The following is a 15,602-nucleotide window of genomic DNA, read 5'->3' as shown; positions in this document are numbered from 1 at the left end:
AAACATCAAGCCAATTTACAACAATATTTTACTTAATTGGTTATTTTAGCGCGCCAATTTTTTTTCACGGCCGCCATGACAGCAAAATGGACCGCCTTATTCGAGTATGTGCGCTCCTTGCAATATGTTCACTCTTCATACGGATAACAGTATGTATTAATTAATTTATAATTACATATAAATAATAGCGGATATAAAAATAGAGTTGATGTATCATATTTGTGGCCACGCTTAAGGTAAAAAATCCGAAAGCAAGTGGTTCACCTAAATCGGGTTAGTGTATTAACGCTTTTTTGACATCAGTTAAAATGTTTTTAAACTTCATGACAAACGGATCATTCGCGCAAACGCAAAGACTTTAAAAAAAAACATATCTAATTTTTTTAATTATAAATCAGATTATTTCTCCTTTTAAGTGCAATGACGAATTATTATTAAAACTTAAACGCCCTACAGGCTAATTTTTGGGTACCTATAATGTTATGGCAGTAGCCATTAGTAGTACATAATGTATTTTAATATAGGCATACAATATCCGCAATCACCCATGCTGTCAAGAGCCAAACGAGAACCTGACCCTAGCGATGATCATAGACGCCTTCGAAATATACGGTCACGATCCTACTGACAAATTAGACAACCTGTGGCTATACCAGAACGAGATGCTGAGGATCAAAACAGCAGAAGATCAGGTAACGATTCCACTATACCAAAATATTTTTAGCATCTAATTGAATATTCATAAATTCATATCTATACATATAAATAAAATTGGAGTGTCAGAGTGAAGCGTAACCTTAACTAGTAGTTGAGCTCACGGGGCTCAAACCTGACGACGTTGCTAACACGAACCCCAGCAAGAGCCGTGCTTCGCAGAATCTACCACCGGATCGGAAACGCGACCCACTGAGAAGATCCTGCGAGAAACTGAGTGGGCTGTGTCTGTGGGTTAATTTACTCGTCGAGCCCTTCGTCACAAGCGACGGGTTCGACGAGAACGATGACCGGTGCTTGCGGTACCTAAAAGCACCGTGAATGGATCGGGAGGATCCGAAATAACGTGTCTTCGCATTGGCTTACTTGACATTAGTCTTGCAATTATCGATCAAAAAATTTTTCCAGTATCTGATAAACGAACGAATCCACGTGGCCACAGATCATTTGGGAAGATTTATTAAGCTCCATATTCAGGAATTGAAGGTAACCGAAAATTTAATTTCAATGACATTGACATTGACAGCTTTTTTTTTATATGTACCAACACTCAAATTGTTTTTTTTTTGCATTTCGACGTACACTATACACACCAAACATCAACGACAATCAATCAACGTACAAAAGTATTACTAATAGGCCTTTTGACTATGAATTTGCAGTTTAACGATAATGGCCATTTGAAAAGTAATTTTAAGTTGATAACAAATACCGCGGTTTTCTTGAATCCTAGGTAATATTGTTTTCACAAATTTATTCTAACATCAAGGGCGTCGCGAATAGTCGCGATAAACAGGAACTATTAACTGGTGGCAGGACCTCTTGTGAGTCCGCGCGGGTGAGTACCGCCGCCCTGCCTATTTCTACCGTGAAGCAGTAATGCGTTTCGGTTTGAAGGGTGGGGCAGCCGTTGTAGCTATACTGAGATCTTAGAACTTATATCTCAAGGTGGGTGGCACATTTACGTTATAGATGTCTATGGGCTTCAGTGACCACTTAGCACCAGATGGGCTGTGAGCTCGTCCACCCATCGAAGCGATAAAAAAAAACTAGGGCGGTATCAAGCCTAAATCCATCACTGAAACAAGTAAATGCACTTAGTTTTGTGATGAGTGATGAGGCAACAACGTATTGTTTCAGGTTTTGCTGATCACCTTAGACGACGTCATAGACAACATGCTCACGATGTACGAGAACCATAACTCTATAGCTGCCGAACGAAAAGCTACGTACACTGGTGGACCTGTTCCTATGGAGTTTTATCTGAGTCAAGGTAAGCCTTGACGATATGCGGAATGTATGGGACAATAATTAACGAATGATTTTCATATTCTGTTAATGTCATTCTGGTTGCGGGAACTCTTTCCGTTCGTTGAGCTAGGAGCATAGTTACATGAAAGTCGAACCACAAAAAGTCCAAGCTAGTGTCCTTTTTGGCAACTGGTGGTAGAACCTCTTGTAAGTCCGCACGCTATTTCTGCCGTGAAGCAGTATTGCGTTTGGGTTTGAAGGGTGGGACAGCCGTTGTAGCTATACTGAGACCTTAGAACTTATATCTTAAGGTGAGTGGCGCATTTACGTCATTTCTATGGGCTCCAATAACCAAACAACAGCGAGAGGGCTGTAAGCTCGTCCACCCATCTAAGCAATAAAAAAAAAGGCAAACGAGCTAGCCCAGCTGATGAGTGGTTATCGTCGCTAATGGACGTCAGCAATAGCAGGGGCAAAGTGAAGCCGCTGCTAACCGAAATCTTTTAAGCGACTCTCACGATGTTATTCCATATAAACCCTAAACATACAAAAGGTCTAGTCCAGAATCATTTTTACCGTTACCAATTAACACAATACTGGATACGATAGGTTTTATACACAGTAAGTAAATCGATAAATCAATCCTTACTAAGACAAAGAAATCCCCATGCTGTGTTCTTATAATTATGTATTTAAAACGATTTATTTAACATGTGGCTTAAATAAATATCAGAAGCGCTAAAAGCGTGAATGTCATAAACTAAAATTTGAAAAGAAACAGTAGTTTATCAGTCGAAATCCATTAGACGCAGAGCATATTATTATAACATTTGGTAGCTACTCTTTTATTCTTGTTTACTACTAAACTTATTATTTTCAGTGCAGCTAATCATCGCGATATTCTGTTAAGCCCGAAATAAATCATAAAACCATTTCAATGTGCCTTGATTTCGTCATCTGCCCAGAGTTCTACTGCGGCAAGAACGTGTACCTCTTCGTCTCTGAGCTGTACAGCGACATCTACAACATGGGACGCGGTCCTGCGCCTTACTGCAAGGACAGGTCCTTCGTCTTCCTCGGGCTCCTGCATTACCACGACGAGCAAAAGTACTATTTGCTCGACGACCCAAGCATCTCGTTCCCCACCGACAACTATTTACACGGACTGGAGTGTCACATCGGTATCTGTATATTTCGGTGAGTTTTAACAAATGATTTCAATTTATTCTTCAACTGATTGATATTGCGTATTCTGGGGTGACCAAATTAAAACTGCAGTGGGAGGTCCCCTAAATTAGTGCAGTAGAATGGCCTCGAGCAGGGAGAGATGGCGCGACATCGTGAGACGCATCAAGTCTGCCCCTTCCAACACTACATGACGATCACGACCACTCTGTCAAGAGTGAAACGATTGAGAAGAAGAAGAAGGGGTGATAACTTCATAAGAAAGGAAGAACTTCATAAACAATTTCGTTACGTAACGCGTTACGACACAAGTCTGTCTGGCTTCCCTTTCTCTCACGCATACGGCAGAGCGGTACCAAGAACGTATGTAACTCCTGACCATTTGTATATAATTGCGCCCAGGAAGCCCACTGAGTTTCTCGCCGGATCTCCTCAGTGGGTCGCGTTTCCGATCCGGTGGTAGATTCTGCGAAGCACGGCTCTTGCTAGGGTTCGTGTTAGCAACGTCGTCAGGTTTGAGCCCCGTGAGCTCACCTACTAGTTAAGGTTCCGCTGAAATAGCCTCTCAAGGCTATCAGCTTAGTAAGGAAAAAAAAAGCGCCCAGGAACAATGGACACAATCTTGAGTCGATTGGTACTTAGCTGAAAAAATATCTGCTAACGAACTGGGAATGGTGGGTGAAATTTGCTGTGACGGTAGATGTTCGATGGTAAAAGGGAAATGATGAGCACATACCACAAAAATCCTCAGAGCACCCCCATGAAATATGTCAAACTTTTACTTAATAATAATAAATTGACACAAGTCACACACGCTCATCTAGCCTCCAACTAGAATTCCCTGTACTATTAGAACCGGAGACTGACATAAATATTTATATACCTTTAATCTCTTTCTCTCTTCCTAGCTATTTATGTCACACATGGTGATGGGATCAGCTTTTCTTATTCTACTCCTCCACTTCGCTCTGTCTTCAACATCCTCATCAGTAGCATTGCATTTCCTCTTATCGTTCAGCACATCTTTGAATGGATACCATTAATGCATCATCATTCTCCTGCCCTTCTCCCAGTCACCTGGGATCAGTGCAACATATTTTTTCTTTCATACTCCTCTATCATATACCACTTCTTCGCTCACTCCCCACTCTTACACATGTCGTCTTTCACGCAACCCATCCATTTCTTCTTAGGTCTAACTCTTCCTCTAATACAGACCTTTAATACACATTTATAAATAAATCCTCCTCCGTGCGTCGTATTCCTCAGTTCTGAGGGCCGTGACCTTTACTGAGCACTTTTGTTAGGACTATGTTCCTCCATTAACTCCTGTCCTTCTTGTGTAGTGACCATGTCACTTACCACTACACCAGACGGCCGTTTTATTTATACACTAGGATTACATAAAAAATAACAAGTTATTTATTTATTTTAATTTTACTAACATAGTTCTAAGTATTATTCAACTTACAACATATGGACTTAAGAGGGTCTGAATTAAATGAATTTTATTTAATTTTTTTATTTTTATTTTTTTATTTGTTTTAACAAAGTATTTTTCCGTTACAATCAGCTTCCCGTTTAAGAAACTCCTTCAGAACGAACGCGATGTGGTAACATTGCCGAAGGCCATAGTGAAGTGTGGTCTGATCATGTACAAGCTGCCTCCACTGACCGCCACCTCGTGTGTCATCACATCGGGATCTTTCATACTAGACTTCAATATCCAAGGCTTGCGGTATCGCCACTACGACTATTTATTGGTAAAGTATTTTTGGATTTTTGCTACTATTACTACGACACTTTTTTCACACTAGCTAGTACATAACCTATCTAGTATCAACGGGATAAAAAGTGGTAATTAAATAAATATCTGTTTAATTTTTGGAGTTTACTCCTTTAGAATCGATTTACATATATAGGCCCGGGGTATGAAAATTATGGGGACCAAAATCGTACTAGCATGTCACACGAAATGCGTTATGCGCATGTCACACGAAATGCGCGCCGGGCTGCTGCGCCGGCAGTCCGCCACAAAGCCTCGTACTGATCGCGCGTTTCTCTCATTTTGTATTTTCATATATTTGTTAGTCGTTTGTTTTGTGTCTCGTTAATTTGTTAATAATCTGTAGTGTATCGTGTTGTCGTAATATAGAACTATTTCTCGTATTGTTTCGTTTAATTTTTTATATCCAGTAAACTCCAGTCGTGCGTCGGAGCGGACACACACACTTTTTTTTTTTTAATTAAATTTTGTATTTAATGATTCTTGTTCGCCACTGAAGTATATAGAGGTCTATGCTGTTCACCTGTCGTGGCGTGCAACCTCTTTGACAGGACATACGACCTGTCAAGACTTAGACATAGACTAAGAGAGAGACTCGACAGGTGATTCGAAAAGATAAGAATTGGAACGAGAACGGACGTTAATTATATTTGGTAGTGGTCATTCTTTTCAATGCTTTCTTATAAGACATACACGAAACCGACGACAAACTAACAAACCGATATGATTTTCCGGAAGAGATCGCTCTTACCGATAATTGCTTTTTTTATTCTGTGTACAGAAAAACACACCCTCTCATTTTTCTATTAAAATGTTTTGTTTTTAATTGATACATAATTATAATATTAGTGTATGCCAAATCATCCAAAAAAAAAACGTAATTGCATGGAATAAAGAGCTTTTTTATTTTATTTCTGGCCATCGGCTAATAGTACCTACAACTGATTTAGTGAGGTTAAAAATCAAAAATTCTGACACAGAACCGACACTAAATTTACCATTTACAGTTTCATGTGTTTGGCGTATGTATTTTATTTGTGAACTATTACAATATTTGGTGCACAAATCCAAAGATAATAGTATATTTTCAGACAGTACCAAACGGTTACACGTACTACACTAAGGAACCAAACTCGCCGCTTATTTGCGACCACCACGTCTGCGAATGGAACTACACAAATCATTATGGCGGTGAATATAAATCTATTTGGAGTTTTTATTTTTTTAAAGTAAATACGGTCGCTAATTCACACCTCACCTGAACATATAGTTCGGGAGCCCTCAAATCGACAATATATCAGTGAACTTCATCGCTCACTTCGAAATGTGAAGTTGAAATTTCAAAATTACTATTCGGACGCGTGATTATTTCCAAAGATATTAAATGAACACACAAAGACAAAACGTACCAACACTATGTTTCTATTTTTAAAAAAATCACGCACGTTCATTAGGATTCCCTCTATTATAGACACAGGAGACTGATATACATACTTATAAACGTTTAAATATACGCATAAATAAAGGGCTAACAAACAACATTATTTAAAACGTTCATCTCACGAATGTTTGACCGATGTGGGAATCGAGTTCACGACCCTCGGTGCAACAGTTAGTGGCGCTAACTACTGCACCATCGAGCCAGTCGATTATCCCAACCTTAATATCTTGTGTGCTTAGTGCGAGTTTTATAACGTTCTCGATAACGTAAAAGTTAACTCAAATTTGTATGGAGTTGGAACAGCGCCCCTACCGGCAAACGTTGGCAAACGTTCTAACTCCATACAAACTTGAGTTAACTTTTACGCTATCGAGAACATTAAAACAGTCTCACTAAGCACACTGTTGTAGTTGGATTCAAAGTTTAACAACCGATCTACGGTTGGTTACGGTACCAGCGGCTTTAAGGGACGTCGGCCTCGACACTATTCGCTAAGGGCGCAAGGATAATGATTGCACATGGGCCCTAACTAGAGACGCCTATGACTTCACTTTAACGCGTAATCCGTTAATCTTATACACATCCGTTTCTAATTCAGGTCCATTTCTAATACCCGGCGATCCTGGAACTGGAATCGATCCAGTCCCACCTTACATCGAGCCCACGCCCAAACCAGATGAACCAGTGGAAGACGACAACATAACTGTGCCTTGTGAGAACTTTATTACTATGTTTTCGACTTTACCTTCGACTTTCCAAAAATGATGATGACATATAAATTGACGTGATAATTTAGCCCTAACAATAATGTTCTGGGTTATTGAAATCGCTACCGGCGACAAGATGAGATAGTCCTCTTTGAACCACATTATTTTTGCACCGATTCAATTTTGCTTAATATGAGTACCGAGTTTACTTTGATCCTTTTTCTCAGATTTCGTCAATTTCTTAGTTAATGTCATTGTTTTAGGGTACCTATTTTAGTTTCTCCAATTTTTTTCTTAACATTTCCCATTTTGATTACAATAGTAAAACAAAGTAGGTTATTAATTTGTTGAAGACACCTAATTCGAAAATTTTGTCCACTGCTGTGCCACAAACGAGCAAAACCCTCTCTCATCACTTATCTGATATTTCAGACATTCTGGACGGTTGTTTATTCATGTACCCCCCAAACTACGGTTCGATAGCAGGCAAGAGCTATTTAGATCCGGTAGATTTACACGACGACAGGTTTACGTGTAACGCCGGTGGGAATAAAGTAAGTTAACATTTTGAATCTAGTAAATCTTGGTATGCAATGTGACTATTGTCAAATATATGACTCGTGAAAGCCAATTAGCTACTCTAACGAGAAACAATAGGTGGTCATCCGGTGAAGCCACAATGTAAAGATTATTTACTGCTGTTTTGAGAAAGTTCCCTTTTTTTTAATTATAATTTGAATCTTGAAAACGGACTGGTTTCCGAGCTCTACGTCACCGCATCTTTCTAGAGTCTTAATGGGAAGTCTCACTCTTGCCACGTCAGCAAATTTTGGTTTTTCTTTAGTTACTTAAGTTAGGCTTTTTAGGCAGCGGCTTGGCTCTGCCCCTGGCATTGCTGAAGTCCATGGGCAACGGTAACCACTAACCATCAGGTGGGCCTTATGCTCGTCTGCCTACAAGGAGAATAAAAAATAAAAAATAAAAAAACTTAGTAGGTAAAATCTCTAGAAAATACATACTTGGAAGTAACTATCTGATATCACAGTCCCTTAATGTATTGTCTTAAATTTCTACCAAGAAGATTGCTTCTCCGACGACAAAAGATCGTAGGCATCAATAAATGTTCAATATTCTTATAATAATTAAGTACTTTGTTCTTGAACTTGAACACAGCTTATAATCGATTCAATTGCCATTACTTTTTTACAGTATTAATCTGAGGCCTTTGAATAACTTCAACGTTTTATTTGTCAGGGTCTTTATTGGTATCCACAATGGATGGGCGCCATTCCCCATCAGCCGTACTCCTCGATAGATGACAAGGATACGTTCTCCCATCCCGGCGCCTACTATCCCCACCAGAAAGGATATGACATGGACGACGATGTAGATTAAAATCGAAATTAACACTTTTAAATAAAATTTCGTTTTAAAAATATAAACTTTGAATTTTAAATACAGAAAGCGCTTTATAATTCTTACTTTACGTCAAGCACGAGAATCTATCGAATTCGTAATGTAAATATATCGAATGCTCGATACGAAAACGGATCATTACATGGTATAGTACCTACTTTTTTTTTTATTGCTTAGATGGGTGGACGAGCTAACAGCCCACCTGATGTTAAGTGGTTACTGGAGCCCATGGACACCTACAACGTAAATGCGCCACCCAGCTTGAGATATAAGTTCTAAGATCTCAGTATAGTTACGACTGCCTATCCCCCCTTCAAACCGAAACGCATTACTGCTTCACGGCAGAAATAGGCGGGGTGGTGGTACCTACCCGTGCGGACGCACAAGAGATCGTGCCACCAGTAAACTCGATAGCCAGCCTTCAAGATTTACGTTACCTTATGTACGGTATGTATATAAGGTTGTATTCGTCGATGGCCATAACAATGGTCCGAATAAAATGTTATTCGTCGTGGTCTGAGTACACAAAACCCACTAAATATATTGTACTTTTGGTACTGACAATACAGACATAATGGTAATGGTTAAGTATTAAACATTAAATAAATATTTTGTTTTTAATTTAATTTGATGAAATCGAAAAAATCTTAATTTTGTTAAAAACGTTTATTAATTTGCAATAAAATTAACATGAAATATAAAATAGTAAATAACACTAAATATAATTTTCCAAAAATCGACTTTCGATCTTGCTACCGCGCGGCAACACGAAAAACGCTGGGGTGCCGGCTCTCAATTCGAAATATTTCGTTACTAGCAGATCCCCCAAATTCTTTGACGGATCAATGACGTGCGGCATTTTATCGTAACCTTCGAAATAAACATTTACACTGGCAACACTGTATTTATTTTTTTCGTCCCACGGAGCTGGGAATAGCTGCTCCAACTGACAAGAAAGCGGCACATTCTCAGGGCAACCACGTACGAAGTCAGTCATTTGGTATTCTGGATATAAAAATAACACAGGCCATTTTAGTAATCCATCTTCCACGTGTACTATTGCATCGTGAGCTCCAGGAAGACTTGGCTCAAGTTTCGAGAGTTCAATGTCATCTTCGTCATCACAATTGGATATTTTGATTCCTCGTTCTATTATGGCTTTGAGTACCGCGTCTTTTTGCTCCGTAATATTTTGTATATTACGAGCCTGTTTCCTTTGATCTCTTTCCTGGAAAAAAATATTATTGTAGCATACGTTAAAGAATTTGAAAAATTCTAAATGAAAACGGTACATACACATCGATAAAAAGGATTACAATATGTAGGTATCCAACCGAATATTCTTTGTAAGAGCATCGTCAAATGGACTAATAAATAAATAAAATAGACCTTATTACAATTATGCCTATAATATGTTGTTAAATGATATTAGCTAGGAAGATAATTATCCCCTATAATCCCATAGATGTAAATACATGTAAATTCATGGTCTATGTTTCGTGGCGTATTTACAGAACATATTATACACTAAAAAAATTCATTAATTTAATCCATTGATGAAGTTTGCCTAATAAATATTTAGTGTTTTATTAAAATTTTACTGGTTATGTGTTGCAAGTTTATTTATTTATTTATTGCTTAGATGCGTGGACGAGCTCACAGCCCACCTGGTGTTAAGTGGTTAATGGAGCCCATAGACATCTACAACGTAAATGCGCCACACACCTTGAGATATAAGTTCTAAGGTCTGAGTATAGTCACAACGGCTGCCCCACCCTTCAAACCGAAACGCATTACTGCTTCAAGGCAGAAATAAGCGGAGCGGTGGTACCTACCCGTGTGGGCTCACAAGAGGTCCTACCACCAGTAAGCTTAAGAGCTGATGAGATTATAACGGTATCATCTCGTGCTTATTTCTACTGCAAATAAATATTGTATTGATACTAGAGTTCAACTTAAAAAGCAATGAGGATTAATATTTTTAAATTTTAATGAAAGTAAAATAACTACCATTATTATTTTCTTTTTCTTAGCATTACTCAGGAGTTCAGAAATTTCCTTATCCTTTGTATTTTCTAAGATTTCTTCACAGTATTTTATACAGGTCTGGTACTTTGCTATTTGAAATGCTGACTTAGCAGCTCGTATTTTAGCTTTAGTATGATTTGGACTGAAAGATAACGCTTTTTCACTGTCTCCGAGTGCAGATCTGAAGTTCTTTAAATGCCAGTGGGCAGCAGCACGGTTGTTGTACAAACTGGCATTAATCTCAGCATTATCACATCTTTGTTTTATACCTTCGGTGTACCTAAGGTAGAATACAAAACTAAAATATAAATATATAAAATTTAACATTTTATCTTAAATTTCAAGAGATTAACTCCCTTATCTGTAATAACATTCCATTAAACTAACCAAACAAGTCATGGCTTTAATAAAGACACATTAAAACAAAAAAAACATATATGCAATAATCCCAGTTAAGTAATTCTGAATTAAATTAGTTTCATAAAGGAGATCTATATATTACAACTTACCCTAATATTGCAAGTCTATAATTCTTGTGTTTGAAATTGAAATTTCCATCCTCTTTGTAATTACTAGCTAGTTCAACAGGTGTGTTTTCTTCTGGATCAAACTTGAGATTTGCGAGACCCTCTGCCAGTGGAGAAAGCTCACCATTTTCAGGAGTTGACTTCATAAAAAATGGATGTTTGTCCATTTCCTCCTAAATAAATTGAGTAAATAGCCTATTAGAATCGGCTTTTGGTACAATAATTGTTTAAAAGTTCAATGTTTTAAATACATGTTTTATAATATACGTTGAACTTTTTCATCAAAAAACAACATATCTTGAGTTCCTAAACATATAGTGTGTTATGAAATATAAATTAGTTTTTTTGTTTTCGTCAATCAGCATACATTACTCAGAAACGTAACAATTAGTATACCGTTGCAAATTATTTTAATGTTTATTTTATTGTATTATAAAATTCAATTAACCCAATCAAAATATATTTGATTACAATACAACTCACGTTCTCCTGTATAACAACAACACTTTAAAAAGAGCAAACAAAATAGACACATATTACCTCCCATCTATCTTCAGGCCAACCCTCAGTATACCTCCTCTTTTCTAAGCTGTCTATAAAGTCATCTAGCTCTTTGTCTAGCTTCTGGCACAACTCTAATCTCTCCTCTTCGGTCATTGGGGATTTTACATCACTTTTATTAGCCTCGGCCATGATTTAGTTGCTTTTTAAATACAATAGTTTAATAAAATTTTCTCATGAATATCAGAAATCTGCTCGCTAAATATTGAACTTGTTCATTATTTTGTATGACAATAATGTATTTTTTGTTGAAAATTACTTTATTAAACGAACATGCTCTTTAATGTTTCATAAACATAACCCTATTATTTAACTACATAATTTTCAATGTTTATAAATCTCAATAACCTAAATTTTATTCCATCTTTCAGACATTTGACAAAATTCAACGTTGACGCTTGACGTTTCCAATTATTGTCTTCCAATAAATCGTAGTTTTCCAACACAAAAGCTTCGTGGCAAAATGAATAATTTCGAAACCGTTCTCAATTTGTATTTCGGCATTTTGTGGAACACCTAACGTTTATACTTAGTCGACATATTTGCATATTGAACCATATGGTAAAGCCAAGAATACCTGTATTTTTTTGTAAGTGTTAAGTTATTATCGTAAAAATTCCCAACTGAGGTTTTTTCCGTGCATACATGATAAAAAAAATAGAAATTATCTTTGTAAGTAGATCACCATATTATAAACCCACTCAAGGAACAACCATGCTTTCTGACACTATCAGCCCACAGACGTTTACTGCTGGACATAGGCCTCTTCAAGCCTCACTACAAAGATCGGTCCTGCACTGCCTGCATCCAATGGATCCCCGTGAACCTTAATAGGAATGAGTAAAATTTGACGCAGCAGTCATGAATTCCAGTTTCAAAAGTGACATGTGATCGATAATATTTTAAATCTACATGTACTTAAGGTTCTCTACTCTAAACTCCCTACCATAATTAAAAGTTAAATTAATAGGTAGATAGTAATGAATCTTATGGCCTCGTTTATATTACCTATATTATGAATTTTTCACCATCACTCAAGATATAAACCTATCACGATAGCTTCCATTTTTTATAATCTAGTGAAGCCATTCACGTCCTGGTGTACTCTGCCGCTCTAGCAAGAGCAGTGCTCCGCAGAATCTAATACCGGATCGAAATCGCGACCCACTAAAAAGATCCGGCGAGAAACTCAGTGGGCTGTGTCTATGGATTAGTTAGTTAAAACCGAGAGTGAATCCGGGATGCGGCTGGGGTCTGCTTTGATATCAGAACATCAAACGGGGACAAACGTGAACGTTCCACAAGGTTCGATAGTCACCCCCACATTCTTGATCCTGCATATCAATAGCATCATCATAACAACAGCTTTTACAGCTAGAAAATGTCAAATAGTTATAATAGGTATTATGACATAATAGCACTAGCATATATTTATAATTTTTTGAATAATTATCTATTGAAAAACTTTAGTAATATATTCAAAATAAATATTAAAATGAACACAATATTTTTTATTAAACTAACACAGTTTATTTACAAAAACAACTAACGTATTTCACCATCATTCCATTTCTTAATGTATTCACATTTCCTACACTCGCGTCTCTTGAAATATTCAGGATAATGTGCCTTTTCTAGAGGATGCCAATAATCCATTACCCAATCAGGTATCACTTGAACACGATCGTAGGCTACACCGCCGGCAATACCCACCGATCTAGCAACTGGTAATGAAATTGTTAAAATTATTTAGCAGGAGAACCTTAAAGCTTGTCAATTTGTACCACTTTTGACATTAAACAAAAGCTTAATATTAAGGTCTAAATTTATGTTCTTAATAAGTACTGAAATCGTTTCTTCTTACCTCCTAGCATTTTGATATTCACGTAAAACTATGTTCATAATCAAATAGGAATTATGCATAATACACACAACAATTAAATCTGGACAACTGACAATTACCGATTTTTTATAAAAAACCAACATCGAATTTTGAAACTAGCGGTTTGTGTGACGATATTCAAAACATAGTATCTATGGTTTTCTGTGACCATTTCTTAACAAATGAGCTGATTCATTCATTTGTTCAGAGAAAAAGTGAAACAAATTTAAATGGGCTTAATTATGATAAAAGATTTGACAAAAATACGCACATTTAGCCACCGGGATAGGATGCTGACTCATAAACAATTCGTTTTCTGCCACTCTCAATAATCGACGATGTTCTTTAGGGTCGCAAACTGCCTTATTTTTGTCCAATTCGTTACGTAAAATAACTTGATGGTAACGTATAACATATCTACCAATAAGAATTAAGGTGACATTAATTTCGCATAATAAAACATCAATCGAAAATAAAATTAGTACTAGCTTTCAAATCTTATACCTTTAAACGAGCAATTCTTGTATATATATATGTATATGTATATATATAATCTGAATCTCGGAAACGGCTCCAACGATTTTCATAAAATTTAGTACACAGGGGATTTCGGGGGCGATAAATCGATCTAGCTACGATTTATCATCATCATCTAGTATATTTTTAATACATCAATGCCAGTTAGTCAGATGCAATGCTTGCTCAATAAATTTTGAAAAGGTCTGTTTTTTTTTTCGATGTCAATAAAATTTCGTATCCCAAACATCGTAATTAACCATCCGACGTTCATAGCCTCCTTCCTTCATTAATCACTAATACGAGCATTACAAATTGATCGACCCGCTTACTTCGATTTAACAATAGGTTTAAATTAGGTTTAAATACAATTATTTTGCGTAGTGTGCTTTCCTTCAAACGCTGTAAATGTATACTTTTTTTTTCTACCTAAGCTGCGAGCCTTGAGAGGCTTATATCAGCGTAACCTTAACTAATAGGTGAGCTCACGGGGCTCAAACCTGACGACGCTACTAACACGAACCCTAGCAAGAGCCGTGTTTCGCAGAATCTACCACCGGCTTGGAAACGCGACCCACTGAGAAGATCCGGCCAGAAACTCAGTAGACTGTGTTTGAGGGTAATATTCGACAATTGCACAAGATGCGGTCATGATAGTGACATCTCCGATAAAGTCCATCCCCGACAAAGTAGGCAAAATAATTTAGAGGCAGTTATTTATATCTATATTGTTGATAAGTGTACATGGAAACATGGATTTACAGAAGAAAGTTACCATTATAAGCTATGTACTTGTTTCTACGTAACCGAAGTTTGAAGATTTTTTTATTTTTTCGCAATGCGCGGCATTTGGTGTCACTTCATACGATACAAACTATACATACGATTTCGTATCTGCAATTTTAAATCGCAAACGATTTATTTTCGTAGGGCGCGGATTGTAGTGTTTTTCTATTGTTCACAGATTTGCGATATTTTTTAGCACCGAATTTTAATCGTAGTGCGCGCTTAGCCCTATTGTCGTAGAGTCATTAGTATGGAACTCATTCAAATTATGAAGACATGGAAATGGTTTGGATTTATTATGGTGCAAATAATATGATATAGCAATAACTTAAATTAATAATTACGTATAGTTTCATTTAACAAAAGTTATCGACAAGCGGTCGCACAAATAAATTCAAATAATGAAAGTGATGCACCTGAACCCACCCACCAATAAAATTGAATCAATACCGTTTTCAAGCCAAAAACTTACTTTATAATGATACGTAAAAACAACATACGCCGAAGACAAAATTTTACATGCGGAAGAAGCTTACCTTGCAACATGATAAGCTTCAAGAGTTCTCATGGCTCGTTTGTAAAAATTACATACTTTTTGTGAATGGCTTCTAAGTTCAGGAGCAAAAGACATTTCTGTAATATTAGACAACGAACGACAAATACACCTATAAAGTCAAACAATAAGACACCTACTTATACGTAAATGACGTGTATCAATATTATTTGATGCAGACCTATTGTTATATGTCAAATGTGCCATCGCTTAATTTTTTTGGAACTATTTCAAATTAAAACGATTAAA

General features: G+C 36.9%; 3 protein-coding genes across 3 annotated transcripts; 1 reads left to right on the top strand and 2 right to left on the bottom strand.

The window, feature by feature from the left end:
• LOC114245096 (uncharacterized) lies at window positions 1–8,526 on the top strand. Its single transcript, XM_028177106.2, has 10 exons — window positions 1–149; window positions 525–692; window positions 1,123–1,200; window positions 1,855–1,987; window positions 2,931–3,162; window positions 4,724–4,913; window positions 6,028–6,127; window positions 6,976–7,089; window positions 7,517–7,638; window positions 8,339–8,526. Exons 1-10 carry the CDS (start codon window positions 87–89, stop codon window positions 8,477–8,479), a joined length of 1,341 nt encoding a protein of 446 aa, XP_028032907.2. The 5' UTR covers window positions 1–86; the 3' UTR covers window positions 8,480–8,526.
• A 625-nt stretch (window positions 8,527–9,151) lies between these two features.
• Window positions 9,152–12,425, bottom strand: Dpit47 (DNA polymerase interacting tpr containing protein of 47kD). The gene is made up of 4 exons (XM_028177042.2): window positions 11,596–12,425; window positions 11,038–11,228; window positions 10,511–10,808; window positions 9,152–9,728 (listed from the first exon to the last, which is right to left on the bottom strand). Exons 1-4 carry the CDS (start codon window positions 11,746–11,748, stop codon window positions 9,216–9,218), a joined length of 1,155 nt encoding a protein of 384 aa, XP_028032843.2. The 5' UTR covers window positions 11,749–12,425; the 3' UTR covers window positions 9,152–9,215.
• A 734-nt stretch (window positions 12,426–13,159) lies between these two features.
• LOC114245101 (NADH dehydrogenase [ubiquinone] 1 beta subcomplex subunit 9) lies at window positions 13,160–15,454 on the bottom strand. The gene is made up of 3 exons (XM_028177111.2): window positions 15,337–15,454; window positions 13,770–13,915; window positions 13,160–13,340 (listed from the first exon to the last, which is right to left on the bottom strand). The coding sequence occupies exons 1-3, from the start codon at window positions 15,429–15,431 to the stop codon at window positions 13,162–13,164; spliced, it is 420 nt and encodes a 139-aa protein (XP_028032912.1). The 5' UTR covers window positions 15,432–15,454; the 3' UTR covers window positions 13,160–13,161.
• Between the last annotated feature and the right edge of the window lie 148 nt (window positions 15,455–15,602).

Source organism: Bombyx mandarina, chromosome 20 (genome assembly GCF_030267445.1).
Source record: "Bombyx mandarina strain Sakado chromosome 20, ASM3026744v2".
In the NCBI taxonomy this organism is placed as follows: domain Eukaryota; kingdom Metazoa; phylum Arthropoda; class Insecta; order Lepidoptera; family Bombycidae; genus Bombyx; species Bombyx mandarina.
This window is presented reverse-complemented; position numbering and strand designations above follow the sequence as displayed.

What these genes read in the sequence shown, in the direction of transcription:
- LOC114245096 (XM_028177106.2), top strand. Translation starts at nt 87, where the DNA reads ATGGACCGCCTTATTCGAGTATGTGCGCTCCTTGCAATATGTTCACTC. An exon ending in ATCGGTATCTGTATATTTCG is followed by an intron (nt 3,163 to 4,723) that starts GTGAGTTTTAAC and finishes CGTTACAATCAG; the next exon opens with CTTCCCGTTTAAGAAACTCC. An exon ending in CGACAACATAACTGTGCCTT is followed by an intron (nt 7,090 to 7,516) that starts GTGAGAACTTTA and finishes CTGATATTTCAG; the next exon opens with ACATTCTGGACGGTTGTTTA.
- Dpit47 (XM_028177042.2), bottom strand. Translation starts at nt 11,748, where the DNA reads ATGGCCGAGGCTAATAAAAGTGATGTAAAATCCCCAATGACCGAAGAG. An exon ending in GGCCTGAAGATAGATGGGAG is followed by an intron (nt 11,229 to 11,595) that starts GTAATATGTGTC and finishes CAATTTATTTAG; the next exon opens with GAGGAAATGGACAAACATCC. An exon ending in TATAGACTTGCAATATTAGG is followed by an intron (nt 10,809 to 11,037) that starts GTAAGTTGTAAT and finishes ATTCTACCTTAG; the next exon opens with GTACACCGAAGGTATAAAAC.
- LOC114245101 (XM_028177111.2), bottom strand. Translation starts at nt 15,431, where the DNA reads ATGTCTTTTGCTCCTGAACTTAGAAGCCATTCACAAAAAGTATGTAAT. An exon ending in GAAGCTTATCATGTTGCAAG is followed by an intron (nt 13,916 to 15,336) that starts GTAAGCTTCTTC and finishes TCTTATTGGTAG; the next exon opens with ATATGTTATACGTTACCATC. An exon ending in TCCTATCCCGGTGGCTAAAT is followed by an intron (nt 13,341 to 13,769) that starts GTGCGTATTTTT and finishes TTTCATTACCAG; the next exon opens with TTGCTAGATCGGTGGGTATT.